The sequence below is a fragment of the Vulpes vulpes genome, chromosome 8 (genome assembly GCF_048418805.1).
Source record: "Vulpes vulpes isolate BD-2025 chromosome 8, VulVul3, whole genome shotgun sequence".
NCBI classification, from domain to species: domain Eukaryota; kingdom Metazoa; phylum Chordata; class Mammalia; order Carnivora; family Canidae; genus Vulpes; species Vulpes vulpes.
In genome coordinates this window covers 96,941,244-96,958,594 of record NC_132787.1, presented here as the reverse complement: position 1 = coordinate 96,958,594, position 17,351 = coordinate 96,941,244, and the positions used below count along the sequence as shown (strand labels likewise).

The following is a 17,351-nucleotide window of genomic DNA, read 5'->3' as shown; positions in this document are numbered from 1 at the left end:
AAAGTATTTTGAAACTCAGAAATGTAATATAATTCTACTTTGAAACTTCACATAATTCAGGCCAAGTTTTATGATAAAGAACAACTCAAAAAAAAAAAAAAAAAAAAAAAGAACAACTCAGCATGACTTAAATGGAATCCTTACAGGTTTCTTACAGGAAAATAACATAATTGTTTCATTATACTGTCTTCAGCATATGCATCATTCTGTCCAACTTCTTCCCAAGTATCTGCTACATATAGACAATTTTGCTTCTCTTTACTCCTTTCATCAGGAAAGTTTGTTTTTGTTGTTATACTAAAATTATCTTCAGGATGAAGAAACCAAATTAGGTCAATTCATACTATGGATCTTTCCTTAGTATTTTTAAGCAAGACAAAGGTCCCCAAGATACTATGGCAGATTACTAAAACTTTCAGAAATATAAATCCCAAACAGGCATAAGCTCTCACAATAGTAGAAAAGATATATCTGTATACATGTGTTTTACATGTATGTATACACAATCTACATATGTGATAATTAGGTATACAAGGTATAATGGTTGTTTTCAGGGATTGTGGATTGAATTAAGCTGAATAAAAAGTAGAGGAACTCAGGATCTACCTGAAATAATTCGTTGGAAGAAAAAGTCTAGGGTTCAAGCAACATGGAATTAGTGGCAAATGAGAAGGCTCTAAAAGGAGAGTTCCCAAAAGATATGTTAGGAAAAGTTTGAGGAGCCAACAGCTGATTTTGGAATGAAAGCAACAGGGAGTATATCAACAAGCACAGTTAAGGTCTAGAGGAGTGACAATCTAAGTGAGTTCTCAGCTGATTCCTGGGATAGGAAAGGAAAAGTGAAAGAAGATATATCAGGAATTAGACCACGGACTAAGAATCACAACTCTGAATATCAGTCCTGCATCTTTCATTGATGAAGTGGAGAATAATTTTATTCTGAAAACAAAGTCTTATAAAAAGATGTAAGTAAGGGGTGGTTGGCTGGCACAGTTGGTTAAGTGTCTGACTCTTGGTTTCAATTCAGGGCATGTCAGGGTCGTGAGATTGAGCCCCATGTAGGACTCTGCACTCAGCATGCAGTATGCTTGAGACTCTCTGTCCCCTTCCCTCTGCCCCTCTTGCTCGTGCTCTCTCCCTCTCTTTCTCTCTCAAATAAACAAATGAATTTTTTCTTAAAAAAAGATGTAATTAAGCTCAAGAAGAGATACATTCCCTAGGGTTGAGCTTTTTGATAGTATGTAATTTTCTGATTTGGAAGAACATTCTATTCTAGTCATAGAAGAAAACAAATCAGATGAAACTGTTAAATAAGTAGGTGACTTATGAGGTGTATTAGACAAAGTTAATAGAGCATATATGTATGATCATACCTCATATTAAAGAGGCACTAGGAGTACAAAAGGCAACCAACGTACTATTCATGACACACTAAATATGCAAGAGACTTGTAAATTGTTCAATATGTGTGATATCTTGATTCAATTACCCATTGGTGACACTCTGGTCAGTCCTCTGCCCAAGAAATACAATCAAATCCATGACTGTTCAGCCAACTAATTGGCAACCTATGTTCTGACCTGGTGTGCAATACCCCCTTCTATACAGCAAGTGTCCATCACTAGCTTTAGGCACATTCCATGTGACTGTGTCACTTGGCTCAAACCTCGGCTCTGGCCCATACTATCTTTATAATCATACTATCAGGGGGAAGCTGATTGGGCAAATGGGAGTCAGGACATGAGAACAGAACATAGCCCAGGATCCTGGTACTATAATCTTTCTACCCCACTGACACTACCCTAATAACTGCCCAATCGCTTTCTCCTATTCCTCGCTGTGTATTTCAAATTGATTCAATAAACCGCGTGATTTAAAGCATCCTCATTGGTCTGTACCCCTTCCTGTTCCATGACTTCTGGAATGGCTTGCTTGGTAGTACATTTGGAGACTAACAGTGTATCACAGTAACTTCCAACAAGGCCCTTAAACCCAGACAGAAACTTCTAAGACTTCTGGTCCTCTCATTTTATTTAAGCATATGAGCCTGCTACTGTAAGCTCATGTAGGCTCTAAACCTTTTCTCAGAGCTCACTACTCTCAATCTGCAACAGGTTTGTCTCTAAAGCACTGAAAATATAGCACTTTGAGAGAGGTGACTAACCTATGTATCACAGCTGCAATACCAATGTGACATATGTCCCTTTATTACCTCTAATAAACATCAGCCAAACCTGAGCAAGTAATCGTGGTAACACAGTGCTAGAGTCTGGCCTGCAGCTGCAAAATGAAAGGACACAGTTCATGGGAATAAAGTGGAGAACACTATTAGCTACATAAAACAGGTAAGAAAATACCCATTGCTGGTTATAATTTTTTCTTTTTTAATTAATGATAAGTCAAAACACATGCATTATCTAGAAAGAATCATTCTCCATACCTTAGAGTTGTTTAAATGAAGATCTCTGCTTATTGACAATGTTTCAATTAAAACTATAACTACAAAATGGATATTGTTGTATAAATTTTATCATTATAAATAAAGCCAAGTTTTCTACTAAATGCCATCTCACAGATGAGACTAAAAGGGTAGATAAAAAAGGAAAAGCTATATAAAAATAAGGCTATTTGAAATAATTCAAATTATAAAAAATATCTTAAAATGCCTTCTCACTTCTGAAAATAAAATACAGAAGACATTCTATGCTTATTTAATGAAACACAGCTAGCAACAGAGCTCATTTAACTGTAACAATTGTTTAACCGCCTTCTAATACAGGTTATGTCAATTCCCTAGATTCACCTTTGCCCCATTTCCCAGGCTTCTCCTACCTCCTCCCCTCAAAGTTTTTAATGAATTAGTAACCTTGAAACTGTGAGAAAAATTTCTCGTTTGGAATATTATCATAGTATTATGTAATCATAACAGAAAGGAAATAAGGTTGATTTCCATGTTTTATATGAAAATCAGCATTATTATTCCACATTTGTATTTTTACAAAAAATTATATGTATACATAATATACATGTATATATATGAGACATTATCTGTACATAATTTATACATATAATTTTGTGTAAATATACTACTACGAAATAATGATACCAATTTTCATATAAAATGTATGGGAATCAACCTCATTATATATACAGTTATAGCTATCTATATATATATATATATATGTTACATATATTTTACAGTTATATGCAATTTGTCATTTCTTTATGCCACTGAACTATGGCACAAGGGACAGAAGTTGTAGTTGCTAATTTCCTGAGCCAACACACAGTGCTTGCACACACTGCACATCCAGAATTGATATTCAGTGATCGGGCTTCCCGTGGCAACACATGTTGGCAGTTTCCCTTCCCCTCTGTAAAAGCAAAAAGGAAAAAAATTATACTTTAAAACTTCTAATTACTTAAACTATTTATTACACTATGTATTATACATAATTAAACTATTTATTAATAAAAAATAAACTATTTTAAAACACCTCAAGGCAACTTTCAATTAAAAACTTTCCTTACAATGAGAAAATAAAACATTAATACACTAAATAAAATAAGTAAGTTACTTTAAAATTAAGTGCCTAAATAATTATATCACACTATTACACTTCTAGAAATCCCAGCTTTTAATAAGTGAATGATATATATTAGTTACAATCCACCTACCCTTCAAGAAGGCTGTCCAATTCAGATTTTCTATTATCTTTTGGAGTATGTTTTGTGAAGATTTCTAAAGCAAGGTCTTCATATTGCTGTTTTTGCTCTGAACTGAGGGTCTCTAAAGATTCAAGTTTAATAAAGGCTTTTGAGCAAGTACCAAAAGCTCTGCTGGCACAGGCACAGATTGCTAACAGAGAGTAGATCTCAACAGCAGGGATGATGTCTTCATAGTCTCTCAGGTGAAGAGCTAAGAAAAAGAGGACAGTTCAGATTTTGAAAAGTAATCATAGTATCATGATCATGCATGGAAAAGAATCTGTGTTATGCTGTTTTAGTTTAACCTACATGAACTTTTATAAACTTAAAGAAAACAATGGTGGGCGATCCAAGTGCTGGTAGAAGGAAGTAAGGAAGTAAGTTACGTGATCTCACAGTTCTGTAAAACTAGCCAACAGCCCAGGTGCCACAAAAATAGCTACCACCAAATGATGTACATGCTGTGCCAGTTAGAAATACACACACAGACAAAAAAATAAAAATTGTTATCAAAACACATATCCTTTGTTTCACATAAATACATTAGAAATTTCTGTGGCAATCCAGAAAAAGTAAATTAGTATTATACTGCTAGTCATAATTTTCAAGATAACATCATGTTTCTTTTTGGTAAAAAAGCAAAGCAGTATGAAATTATGTTTTTTTCTTTGCATTTCTTTGAACACATTTTTTTTGTTTGTCTCACCGAAACAACAGAACTTTGAGAAAAAAGAAGTGACAAAAAAAAAAAAAGAAAGAAAAAAGAAGTGACAAAGAACTCTAAGTTCAGACCATTTAAACTTAGCTACCAAAAAAATAAATAAATAAATAAAATAAACTTAGCTACCATATCTTATTTTCACTTGTTCTATACTAGAGATCTAGTCTTTCTTTAAAATGTACTGTAGAATTAATAGATTGTATATGGATTTCTTCATCTAGTAGGTGAAAACTCTCAAGTTAAAGTTCTAATTTGCTGGGCAGCCCGGGTGGCTCAGCAGTTTGGCACTGCCTTCAGCCCAGGGCATGGTCCTGGAGACCCGGGATCAAGTCCCACGTCAGGCTCCCTGCATGGAGCCTGCTTCTCCCTCTGCCTGTGTCTCTTCCTCTCTCTCTGTGTCTCTCATGAATAAATAGATTTTTAAAAATCTTAAAAAAAAAAGTTCTAAAAAAAAAAAAAAGAAGTTCTAACTTGCCTTATGAGTCTAGAAATTGTGTATAAGTTATATATAATCCAACCATTTTATTTTTTAAACATTTTATTTATTTATTCGTGAAAGACACGGCGAGAGAGAGGGAGGAGAGAGAGAGAGAGAGAGAGAGAGAGAGAGAGAGAGAGAGAGAGGCAGAGACAGGCAGAGGGAGAAGCAGGCTCCATGCAGGGAGCCCGACATGGGACTCGATCCCAGTTCTCCAGGATCACACCCTGGGCTGAAGGCGGCGCTAAACCGCTGAGCCACCGGGGCTGCCCTAACCCAACCATTTTAAAACATAACTTCATAATTTATACCACATATTAATCAGTTAAAATTAAATGAAGGTCAGTTATAAACATACAAAAATAAAACTGATTCTAATGTATAACTAATAACCAATTAGAAAAAACCTTTACAGTCCCCTTGTTAATACAAATGGTACCACAGATATGTTTGTCAAAATGGAAACATGACTGCAATATACATCATAGAGTATAAAGCAAGCTCTTGAACAACATATACTGTAAGATATTATTTTAAGGAAAACTGTCTACAATTTTGTAGACATGGAGAAATGTCTATAAGAAAGTTCACCCAAATGTTAGTAATCATTACTTCTGAGTTATAAGATTATTTTACAAGTTATTAGATTATTTTACCTTTTTCTTTGTATTTTTTTGGTTTTGATTTAAATTGTTGCATAAATTTCATTTTTTAACATAAGTGTCATTTTATTAAAAACAAGTTTAATGCTATGGAAAGATCTATTAATATGAAAATATTTTACAACATATCGTTTTTCAAAAACGACATAAAGGTATGGTCTGTTATACTCCTGATATCATAAAAAAACAAATTTATATATATATATATATATATATTCAAAAGCATATGGACTGAGCTATTGAGTGACTTTGGATGAACAGAATAGTGAATGCTATAGATGTTTCTTTTGCTTATCTCAAACTTCTGATTTTAATGTGAACCATAATTATTACTTTCTGTGTATTAAAAAAAATTAAGAGCTTCAAAAAGGGGAATAAAACAAACTGCAAACAGCAAATCTCAAACATGAAAATAAACCCATAGATAAAAGTGTTATCAAAATTAATATATGGGCATTCAATTTATCATTTTTAGACATGTTATATACATTATTATTTATCATTTTTAGACATATTATATACATTAGGTCATATGCCCACCTGTCTTGAGGGCGGTGTCAACATATCCCTGATACAGCTGCCTCTGTGCAAGTATAAAGAAGTGGTAAGCCTCAGCCCCTCTCCAAGCATTATCTGTGAAACGACTAGTTGTGGATAGAACTTCCTCCTCCAACAAACCAGCCAAAGCAGAAGTAGCCTATGAGTCAAGCAGAACCACATTTTTGTCAGCATAACCATGAGAGGCATTCCAGTGAAGATAGCTTCTGATTTGGTTAGACATTAAAATATCCAAGTAAGCTGATTTTATCATGACAAAACTGTCACTACTGATTTAATCTCTCCATTAGAATTCATAATTTTTTAATCCAGTATAATCAAAAATTTCTTTCAGCTTTACTGAGGTATAATTGACAAAATTACAAGATGGTAAAAGTGGACCTCGTGATCTGACACATAATACATTGTGATCCATGGTGTGGTCAAATTTTAAAAGAGAACTGAGTATAAACTTTAAGTTAATAAGAGATTCATTTACATATAAAATAATATACATATTCTAGAGAAGTTTCTAAAACTCACTGGCTAGAAATGATTTACCACATAAAAAAATTAAAGCAAAGGCTACAGATTAGTCTTGCAGAAAAAATTCTCAGCATTTATATGTGGAAATTTCTCAGTGTGAGTACTAATTCCAAGTCAGTCGTTCCTTTCCCCCCTCTAAAAATATAAATGCAAACAAGCAAATTAAATGGTCTGTCCCTAATGAGAAGTTTGATAGTTGTTTTTTTTTTCTTCTCTTAAACGTATCCGATGATTTCATGTTCTAGAATGTTCTTCTGCCTTACCTCTGAGCTCTTTCCTTTAACTTTTCCTCTTTGGGCATTTTTCATTTGCTCGTGGTATTGCTCTATGAGTAAAGCTGATAGGACATACAACTTCTTGACACGTAAAGGTTTAGTTCTTTTCTTTGCCTCTTCATCTGCGATCTTTAAATATTAAAAGAATTTGGGAAGACATTCCTTAATCAAATTATATTTGTACAATCATTTCTGAAATTTGGTCTTTAAATAAAAAAAGAGAAAACCAGTAGGATGGAACATAAACACCACTCATTTATGATAAATATTTTAAAACTCATTTTCTTTTCCTTAGTTTATAAGGCCTCTATTCTTCCCTTAGCATTTAGCCACAGCGTTACAACTTGTAACAATCCCAGAAAAATCACAAATGCTCTTAAATAATTAAGTCACAATGAAGAGAGGTTTCACTGAAGAGGTAGCATTTTCTATAAGGAAGATTTTTAAAATGATGTTCCAAGTACACTGAAATAACAGGACTTTAACATGGTACAGCCACAAGAAATAAAGATTTATTTAGAAGACTGAGGGGAATTTTTCCTGTTTCATTAAGTCAAATGGCAAAAAAAATAGAATAGGATGTAAATTTTGCATACATCAATACCGTACTGCTCATCTTCCTTCCAAATGCATATTATGAAAAAATGTCATGTCTTTAAAATGTATACATTTAAAAGGATTCAAAATTCTATTATCAACAGGATTTAATTCCCAGTTAAGGGAATTTATGGTCCCTGAAAATTCTATAATTCTTTGCTAACTTCAGTATTAAGTAAACATTCAATTGTTTAGGTATCAATAAGGTGCTAACACTAATAAACAGCCTTTTTAGTAAAAGGTAATAATACTAAGATAATGCACAATTATAGTACTAATAAAACCAGAGGGATTTTGCTATAACAAGTATTTGTTTTCAAAGAAAATGGAAAACGTGTTCTTTAGTCACAAGAGAACATTGGTAGTAACTAGAACATACCAAATACTCACCAAGATTATTATATTACCTTAAACATCAGTTTAGCAGCATCATAAAAGTAATTAGCTTTCCGATAGAGTTCTATGGCATCAAGAGTTTTATTCTTTTCCAATAAATGAGACGCATACCTCGCTAACAAGGATCCAATTTCTTTCATACTATGATTTTTAGCCAATTCAACAGCTTTGTTCCACTAAGGGGAAAAATATACCTACCATTCAGTTACCCAAACATTTAAAGTCACATATGTCATAAAATTCATACAATAAAGCTTTCGGTTTATAGTAATAAATAACACTACATCAAAATAAAAAACTGGTATATATTTTTTAAATAACTAATTAAAATAAGAGCAATTATGTCTTATAAGTTAAACGTGTCAAAATGATTAAATGATCTAAGCCTTTAATTTGCTTAAGAAGTATATCAGAAAAGGAAAGCCTCAACGTTTATAATCACAATATTTTAATTCACTTTTGCACCAGCAAAGATTGAGAAAAAGCTACATTTGCTTATAGTAAAAGAAAATATGCAATTTCAGTTAAGAAAATGTCCTATCAAAGGGAAAAGAAATGTTGGGAAATATCAGGAAGGGAGACAGAACATAAAGACTCCTAACTCGGGGAAACGAACTAGGGGTGGTGGAAGGGGAGGAGGGCGGGTGTTGGAGGGGAATGGGTGACGGGCACTGAGGTGGACACTTGACGGGATGAGCACTGGGTGTTTTTCTGTATGTTGGTAAATTGAACACCAATAAAAATTAATTAAAAAAAAAAAAAGAAAATGTCCTATCAGATTTAACATTTAAAAGTTATTTTTAAAAAGCAAACGGAGGGCAGCCTGGGTGGCTCAGCGGTTTAAGCGCCTTCCTTCATCCCAGGGCATGATCCTGGAATCCTGGGATCGAGTCCCACATCGGGCTCCCTGCATGGGGCCTGCTTCTCCCTCTGCCTGTGTCTCTGCCGCCCCCCCCCCCCCACCGTGTCTATCATGAATGAATGAATGAATGAATAAATAAATAAATAAATAAATAAAGCCTTTAAAAATAATAAAATAAAAGGCAAATGGAGCTTTATAAAATACTTCAAAAGGGGGCACTTGGTGGCTCAGTCAGTTAAGTGTCTCTCTTGGGCTCGGGTCATGATCCAGGGGTCCTGGGAGGAGCCTGCGTCCAGCTCCCTGCTCAGTGGGGAACCTGCTTCTCCCTCTGCCTCTGCCTCTCCCCCTGCTTGTGCTCTCTCTCTCTCAAATAAATAAATAAAATCTTTTTAAAAAATACTTAAGAAAATACTTGAAGGAATACATTGATATTCAACAATTTCCACAATTCTGCACTTTATTTTAGTTAAATCCCAGCTCTTAAAAATATCAAATATATATTTTCTATAAAGAGACAGGAAAATAGATTTGCCAAAATAAATATTGATAAGGTAACTCAATTCCTTCCTCTTGCAATGACCATTAACTAGTCCTTCTTTGGAAACAAAACCCTAATAAAATACAGAAAATTCTGAAATTACTTCCAGACATAAACTTGCCAGACTAGAAGCACAGGGTTTGTCCTCATATTGAGTTAGTTATGAGCGGGTCACTCTTAATGGTAGCACTTTAGGAGGTAAGCGCAAACGCCAACATTTTCTAGGTCCTCAGGAGTATCTAGCTCCTTTCACAAAATTCACCTCAAGCCTATACTGGCAACAGCCTAAAAGGATGAATAGAGACTTTAATTTTCAGTTCCTTACTTGGTTGAGATGGACACAGGTATCTACTGCTGCCTTTGGTTGATTACATTTCAAAAATGCAGTTACCGCTTGTTCACACATTCCAACCCTCACAAACATCTGTGCTATTTCCTGTAAGGACAGAACAATACTATCAGATTTCACGGACCAAGGAAATCACTTTTATTTTCATTTACAAAACTCCATAGGGACACAGGAATATTAAATTTACTGGTGGTTACAGTCATTTTTCGTTGAAACATACACAGGGACAGAGGCTACAAACCAGAAAGGATGCTAAGGCATCACTTTCTATAAAACCAGTGTTTCACTGGCTCACAGATCTGATTTTTAACCAGGTCCTGAACACATTGTGCTCTTTTCTTCTCTCAGTATAGTAGCAACTTTACAGAATTGTCAAGTTCTGAAACAAACCCCAGACTAGTGTGTAAAAGAAACATTTAAGGCAACTGATGGTATAATCAATGGTCATTGTTAGAGGCCTAGGGGAAATCTCACATTCACAAAGCTCTCGCATACCTCTCTAAAGAAATGCCCCCAGACAAGCTGGCCATTCCTGAGTTCAGGAAGCTAGATCCAAGACAGAGCTGCCTTGCAGGGTGGTGGTGAGAAGGGAGAACCACAGCAAAACAGACCATACCCATCCGGCTTTCTCTTCATTTTGAAAAAAATCTATTTTCTTTTTCTTTCTGAATATCTATTTGGCCAAAGCTTTCCTCTCCCCACTCTTACTTTGAAAGTATTTTGGGAAAACCATAAAAGTACATTTTGGACTCAACTATTTGTATTTTTCTGGTTATAAAGTAACACATTCTAATGGTAAAAAAGAAAAAGTTAGAAAGCACAAAAATGTAAAGTTACTGATAATCTTACTACCCACAGGAAATTTATCTCAATAGTCTGATGTAATTTCCTAATGTCTTTGTTCTATGAATCTTTATGTATGTATGAGTTGGTGTATGTATTGTCATATTATATATAGTCTGTACCCTGAATTTCCTACTTAAATATTAGGTACATTTTACCATATTATTAAAAACTCCTCCAAAAATTTGATTTAAAGTTTACACTACTAAAAAGTTTTAATCACTTTAATTAATTATTATAGCTATAATTAGTATTTACTTTTGCTTAGTATTTACTCAGCAACAATACTATTCTGGATATCCTATAGCAACATTATTTTCTGCATCATCAGACACACCTAACAGATGACATTAATGTAGGGTAACCTGTCCCAATACCCAGGATTAAAAATAATTTCAGTTTCTCTCCTACTCAAGAAAAAACAAGATTGAAAATAAAGGTACATGAAAATGCCATTATTACAGGGAAAACTGCTCTAATTCACAATAGAGAAAACCGAATTATCAGAATTCTATTCATTCATCTGTGAATTGACAAAATTTTTGTGGTAGAACTGATATTATACAACTCTGATTTACATTTTAGATAAGACAAAAAATATATAAACTCATTAACATCATTCAATAATTAAGACACTTAAAAAGAACATTCAAAACAAAGTTCCAGAGAACTCTGCTTTTTCTCTTTTTTAATATTAATACTTTGTTAATATAACCTCAAAAAAGGAGGGAAAAATAGCCTAATAAAAGTCAAGCTATCTTTTTAAACTTTTGTTACAGCAAATTTCAAATACATACAGACACTCTAATCCCCAGACCCAGCTTGGATCATTTTGAAGCAAATATCTGATAAGTTATCATTTTAACTGGAAATATTTCATGTGTTCAGCTAACTTTAAAAGCAATTTTATAAAACTGACAAGACTACCATACATTGTGAACATATTAAAGTAGTGGGAATATGACTAATTTTCCCTCCATTTTCAAGCATTCTGTCACTGACATATTGTTTTAACAATTAAAAGTATCATCCCACATCAAAGAAACTATAAGATTATAGATTCATTTTAAATTTTCTTTGTGGCAGAGGATACTTCCTGACTATAACATAAAAACCTTATAAAATAATCTAATAACTCTAAAACCTAACATTTGTAATACCCACTGGAAGCAACTTGTGGTTTTCCGGAAGTGAACTGGCAAGATTCTCCAATCCGTCATAATCTTCCAACATATAATAACATTCAGCTAGACGTTCCTGGTTCCGGCCTTGTACATAATACTGTACAGCATTCAACCTATGGAAAATTTTAGAAAGCAATAACTTAAAAATAATGTCAATCTCCTGATAAATAAGCACTTTCACCAAAAACATTCCTTCATTAGAATTCCTAGTATTACTCGTATTACTCTAGTTACCATCTTCAGTTACAGTGTGTCTTTGAAGCATATATAAATTGGGGGGAGGGGGGAATCTCAAGACCGTGAAGCATATTTTAGTTACAACATTCTTTGGATATTTTTTTTATTTTAAAGATTTTTATTTATTTATTTGTCAGAAATAGAGAGAATATGAGCAAGGGAGGGAGTAGCAGGCAGAGGGAGAGCAGAGAGCCTGATGCAGGACTCAATCCCAGGACCCTGGGAGACACTTAACCAGGCCCAAGGCAGAAACTTAACCAACCGAGCCACCCAGGTGCCCCCATTATTTGGATATTCATAAGAAATATTGTTGTAATCTGATATATTTTACTTCCAACCCTGAGGTAAATAAATAAGCATACTGATCAAAATGAAAACTTAAGAATAAAAGCCAATGATTTCTGAAAATAATCTATAATAAAACAAGCAAATATAAAATTTTGTTTTAACTTTTTCAGAAATAAATCATAAAATGTCTTTGAAATGCACACTGTGGTCTAAAACAGTAGAAAGCTGCCTGGAGCTAAGCACATGTCCTGTAAGTCTGGAAACTCCAAAGTTTTACAATACTTATCTAAGGATTTCTTGCTCTCTAATGTGAATCTAAAGGCGTTTGAATTTTAGGATCCAGGAGGATGGCCTTCAATTTCCCCAGCACTGTGTCATAGGGAATTACTCAGGCAGCTACCATATTAAGTGCCACATGAATAGAAGAGGTGGTCCACATAGGCTACCTACCATTTTTGTCTATCAGCAAAGTAGTCTCCAATGGCATTGTGGGCTTGTTCTAGGAGACTGTCATCTGCATCACCAGATCCAGTTTTCAGGAGCTGGAGTACTCTAAACCAATCTCCCAATTTCAGCCGGAGGCCAATAGCAAGATCTCTGCAAATGACAGCATTTATTCATTCATCTGAGAAATATTTATCAACTGTCTACCACATGCTAGGTTCAATTCTAGGGTACTAGAAAACACAGCAGTGAACTGACAGACAAGGTACCTCTCCAAACATTTTAGAAACTTAATCAGGAAGGAAACAATGAGGAAAATCTGAAATAGGGAAAAAGAAGTAATTTCCTTTTATTTTCCTAGATTCCAATTTTCTTAGCAAAATAATGATTTAAATAATAATAACTTCTTTTCATCAATTTCTTAGACACATATAAACAAAAAATATAAAAAGCACAAATGTAAAAGCACAAAACAAAAAATATAAAAAGCACACATATAAACAAATTTGGTTTTATCTTTCTTTTCAGGGCTGAAGCTATAGTCGGGACTCCTGGAAGTACAAGTAATATTGACAAAAATTAGAAGAAATGAAGTCCATACATTATTTTATATAAATCTAAAATGAACATAAAGAATAAAAATAAATCTCTAAAATGAAGTTCATACATTATTTTATATAAATCCAAAATGAACATAAAGAATAAAAATCAATCCCTAAATACCATTTTTATTTCATGTTCCTTGACAACAAAAAATAAAGGCCTAAACCAAAAAAGAAAACCCAAATATTGAGCTGCATAAAGGATAAAAGCCCCCATTCTCTGTAGTCTTATGTTTTTTTCTGACCAAATGAAAAAGTCTCCCATGGCCAGCCAATAATATATATAAAAACAGAAAAGAAAACTGCTTCCGAATTATAAAATGTAAATTAATAAGGGACGTTTGGAATATCCAGCTAGCAATCAAAACTGAAATTAACTTCTAAAGAAATGGTAGGATACATTTATTTAGTCTACTGTACCTTCCTCGTTTGTACAAAAAAAATCACCAACACCAAAGTAGAGCAGGGGCCTGGGCCTTCATTACCTACCTTCTGTCCATATCAAGGTACATTCTTTCTGCCTCTTCAAACCTGCCAAAGTAGGCAGCAACTTCGGCCTGCCTCATGGGCTCACTCTGCAGATTGCCCAGACGCTTCACAAACTTAATGCCTTGGTAATCTTTGCAGTGCACAAATGCTTGCTCTGCAGTGTGCAAATCCAGTTTCTGAAGAGCTGCTTCAGCCAGCAGACGCCTTTATTACAAAAAAAAAAAAAAAAGCTTATTGCAATTACTGAGATAAACAAGTCTTGAACCAGAATTCAATTAGTATACCAATTTTTTTCAGTTAAACAGGGTGGGAAGTCATTAACATATTTATACACGTTTCACTTAATATTATGCTCATTTTGAGTACTTCCAAATCTGAAATGAATTTCTGTATTTAAAAAGAAGAGCAAGAATGGAAGTCTACCCCCACGAAGGCTACCACGAGAGTGGGGAACAATAGAGCTAAGACTTTAAAAGCATATACCAGTCATTCGGGGAAGATTTTTATTTTATTTAATTAATTAATTAATTAATTTTAAAGATTTTACTTATTTATTTGACACGGGGGTGGGGGGGTACAAGCATGGGGACTGGCAGACAGAGGGAGAGAGAGAAGCAGGCTCACCCCTGGGAGCAGGGAGCTCAACATGCAGCTCCATCCCAGGACTCTGGGATCATAACCTGAGCCTGAAAGCAGACACTTAACCAACTGAGCCACCCAGGCGCCCCAGATTTTTTATTTTTAAATACCAAAGTCGGGGGTGTGGATTATCCTCTATGAATTGAGATGCATCTTCAATTCCAACCTTTTCAATCAATGCTCGACTATCTCGCAAGGACCGAATCTCAAAATTAATTATATAATCCTTGTTCGGATGTTCGGGATTCTAAAAGTAACATGAAAAAAAAGTCAAATGGCTGCCTTTAGAGTTGTGTTTCTTTTTTACAGGAAAACGCACACACACAAACAACCGCATCATGTTATAATCCAAAAATGGGAAGAAAAGCTACTCCAATGTGTGGGTCTTCCGAGTTGTCTGGAAAACACTCACAACACAGCTTCACTCCTCCTGAGGCTATGTGGCTGCCCTGGGGAATAGGGCAGTGATGGAAGAAGGGGGTCTCTTAAAATTATGCAGCCTTGTTTCCCTCAGCTTAAATGTCATGTTCCCAGGAGCTGCTATTCTCCTCGCCCAAAGTGCTGTAGCTTCCACCAGAGCAGAAAACACATGTGTGGCGGCCTCTACCCCCTCATGCCTTAATCTCCTCTTTCCTTGCCAGGGGCAATGAAACTGTTGCTCCGGGTGCTGTTGGGCAGCAGACAAGCAAATAAAAGAAAAAGAGCAAGTTTTCATCACCTCTTTTCTTTTAATTTTGCAAGCTGACCCCTCCAAAAGAAAATAAAAAATTTTGAAGGCCAGCCTTGCAGGAAAGAGCTAGCTAATGGGCAAAGAAAGAAAATAGTAATTATGAACTCACCAATATCCTACATATTCCAAGGGAAAAAAGTGGAACATACAAGAAAGTTAGAAAAATCAGTAATGGCTCCCAGAACTGAGTTGCGTGTGCCCCCTCCTCACCCTGCAACCAAACCAATGCATGTAGAAACTAAAATATTCTCCGGGAAATCCCTGGCACACTGTAGAAAGTAGTATGGAAAGAGCATAAGTTTTGAATTCAAACAGACCTAAGTTTAAATCCTAATTCCAATGTTCACTGGCTATGTGACACTTTCTAAAACCTGCTGTACCCCCCTCCAACTTCTCCAAATAGAAACCCAATCATGTCACTTTCCTGCTTTATGCCTCTAATGAGTCCAGGATATAGTCCAAACTCCACAGAAGACACACAAGGCCTCTTATAACCCAGGCCAACCATCCCCATGACCGTTCCCTTCTTCATTTCTGCCAGCGCTACCAATTACACACACCACCTTTGAAGCCAGACAGCTTGGAGTCAAATCATGTCTCTGCCTACTGCTAACTGGGTGTCACTGGCAAATTAGTTTCTCTCTCCAAGCCTCAGATTCTTCATCTGAACAAATGAAGATAATACTCAAACTTACTTCCTAGAGTTGTAAGGATTAAATAACACACATCAAACATTTAGCACAATGCCTGGTTGTGCTATTCATATTACTCACAGTCTCATAACTGACCCAATGTTCTCTCACTACAGACTTTTGAAGGGATACATCTGCCAACTGAACGACAGCACCCCCACCCCTTGTCTAGTTGCTGAATTTCTTGTCTATCTTCCCAACCCCTCTACTTGAGGCCAGGAACTGTGTCTTACTGACTGCCAGTAAACATTTCCTGAGTCAATGAACAGATGAACTTTTGGTAAATCATTTTACTCACTAAGAGCCTTCTTCATCTAAAAATGACATCTGTGCAATATGTACCAGGCATGGTTGGAACAACAAATGAACAATGATATATAATGACAAATGACAAATGAACACTTCCTTTGAGAGGTACTTTAGCAAATGTAAATTTAATAAATTCCTTCTTTTTCCTTTTGCATTCCTCCTGTTCTAATCCTCCAAGAAATTTCTCATGGGAAAAAAAAGAAGTGAGTTATAACAAAAGGGGTACAATTTACATATTAAACCCAAACATGAAAACATGCTACAACTAACTGCAACTAACTCTGGAAATATAAAAATCTAGTATTCAAAAAAACTGGGTAAAGTACAGAGAAAAAGTATAAAACAAAGGTAAAACTGTTTTCAATATATTCCTAGAAAAGAAATTCTCAAAAGTTGGTCAAGGAAGGCCAAAGTAGAGGTTCAAAAAGATATCTGAAATCAGAAACGAATTATTTTATAAAGCCTGAAAAAAAACAGGACAGTAGCCCTGCAAACAAAAAGTTACTCAATTACCCTAGAATTACAGAAGACTAAAGTAAACTGTCAAATTTCAGTACCTCTGTTATTAATATAAAAACAATGACAAAAACAACTAGCTATCATTTTTTGAGTTCTTGATCCTAGCTAACACTGTGGTAAGTGCTTTTTACACATTACCTTACACAATAACAATCCTGTAAGATAGGTTCTATTATTATCCATATTTTAGAGACAAAAAATTGAGGTTCATAAACAAGAAAGGAAAATGAAGCTCAAAAAGGTGACGGAACCTGTCTAAAGTGGTACAAGTGACAGAGCAGGGCCGATCCACATTCCTAACAGGGACACCACACTGCCTGGTGAAAAAATAAATCCAGCCAAGCCAGCAACAGAAATACAATTGTTTTTTAAGAATTACCTTCAGTATCTCATCCAAAAGGACAGATTTAATTTCTAAATCCTCAAAGTTACAAATATATCCGGAAGTCTGAATGGGCTCCTTTAAAGATAAAAACACGTTATGTTAAATTGAACAAAATTTTCCTTCCTTTAGTATGTGATTTTATATTTTATTATCAACATTTTCAAACCAACAGAAAAGTACAAAAAATGTCATTAACAGCTATATGCCCATCATCTAAATAGTTATTAACATTTTTCTAAATATGCTTCAATTTTTTTGGCTATAGTATTTTAAAGTAAATCAAGTAAATTTATAGACATTATGACATTTCACCCCTAGCTA

The 17,351-nt window shown here is 34.7% G+C and overlaps 1 protein-coding gene across 4 annotated transcripts in view; it reads right to left on the bottom strand.

The window, feature by feature from the left end:
* Window positions 1-2,447: 2,447 nt before the first annotated feature.
* The window catches only part of WDR35 (WD repeat domain 35), a 57,573-nt gene continuing 42,669 nt past the window's right edge, over window positions 2,448-17,351 (bottom strand). For all 4 annotated transcript variants that reach the window (XM_026014934.2, XM_026014933.2, XM_026014935.2 and 1 more), the window contains 11 exons: window positions 17,025-17,105; window positions 14,506-14,642; window positions 13,757-13,960; window positions 12,672-12,818; window positions 11,677-11,809; window positions 9,646-9,756; window positions 7,932-8,096; window positions 6,916-7,056; window positions 6,110-6,266; window positions 3,679-3,919; window positions 2,448-3,374 (listed from right to left, as the gene is read on the bottom strand). In XM_026014934.2, the coding sequence (XP_025870719.2) occupies window positions 3,224-3,374; window positions 3,679-3,919; window positions 6,110-6,266; window positions 6,916-7,056; window positions 7,932-8,096; window positions 9,646-9,756; window positions 11,677-11,809; window positions 12,672-12,818; window positions 13,757-13,960; window positions 14,506-14,642; window positions 17,025-17,105 (1,668 nt within the window). In that variant the 3' untranslated portion in view covers window positions 2,448-3,223. The remainder of the gene's footprint in view (window positions 3,375-3,678; window positions 3,920-6,109; window positions 6,267-6,915; window positions 7,057-7,931; window positions 8,097-9,645; window positions 9,757-11,676; window positions 11,810-12,671; window positions 12,819-13,756; window positions 13,961-14,505; window positions 14,643-17,024; window positions 17,106-17,351) is intronic.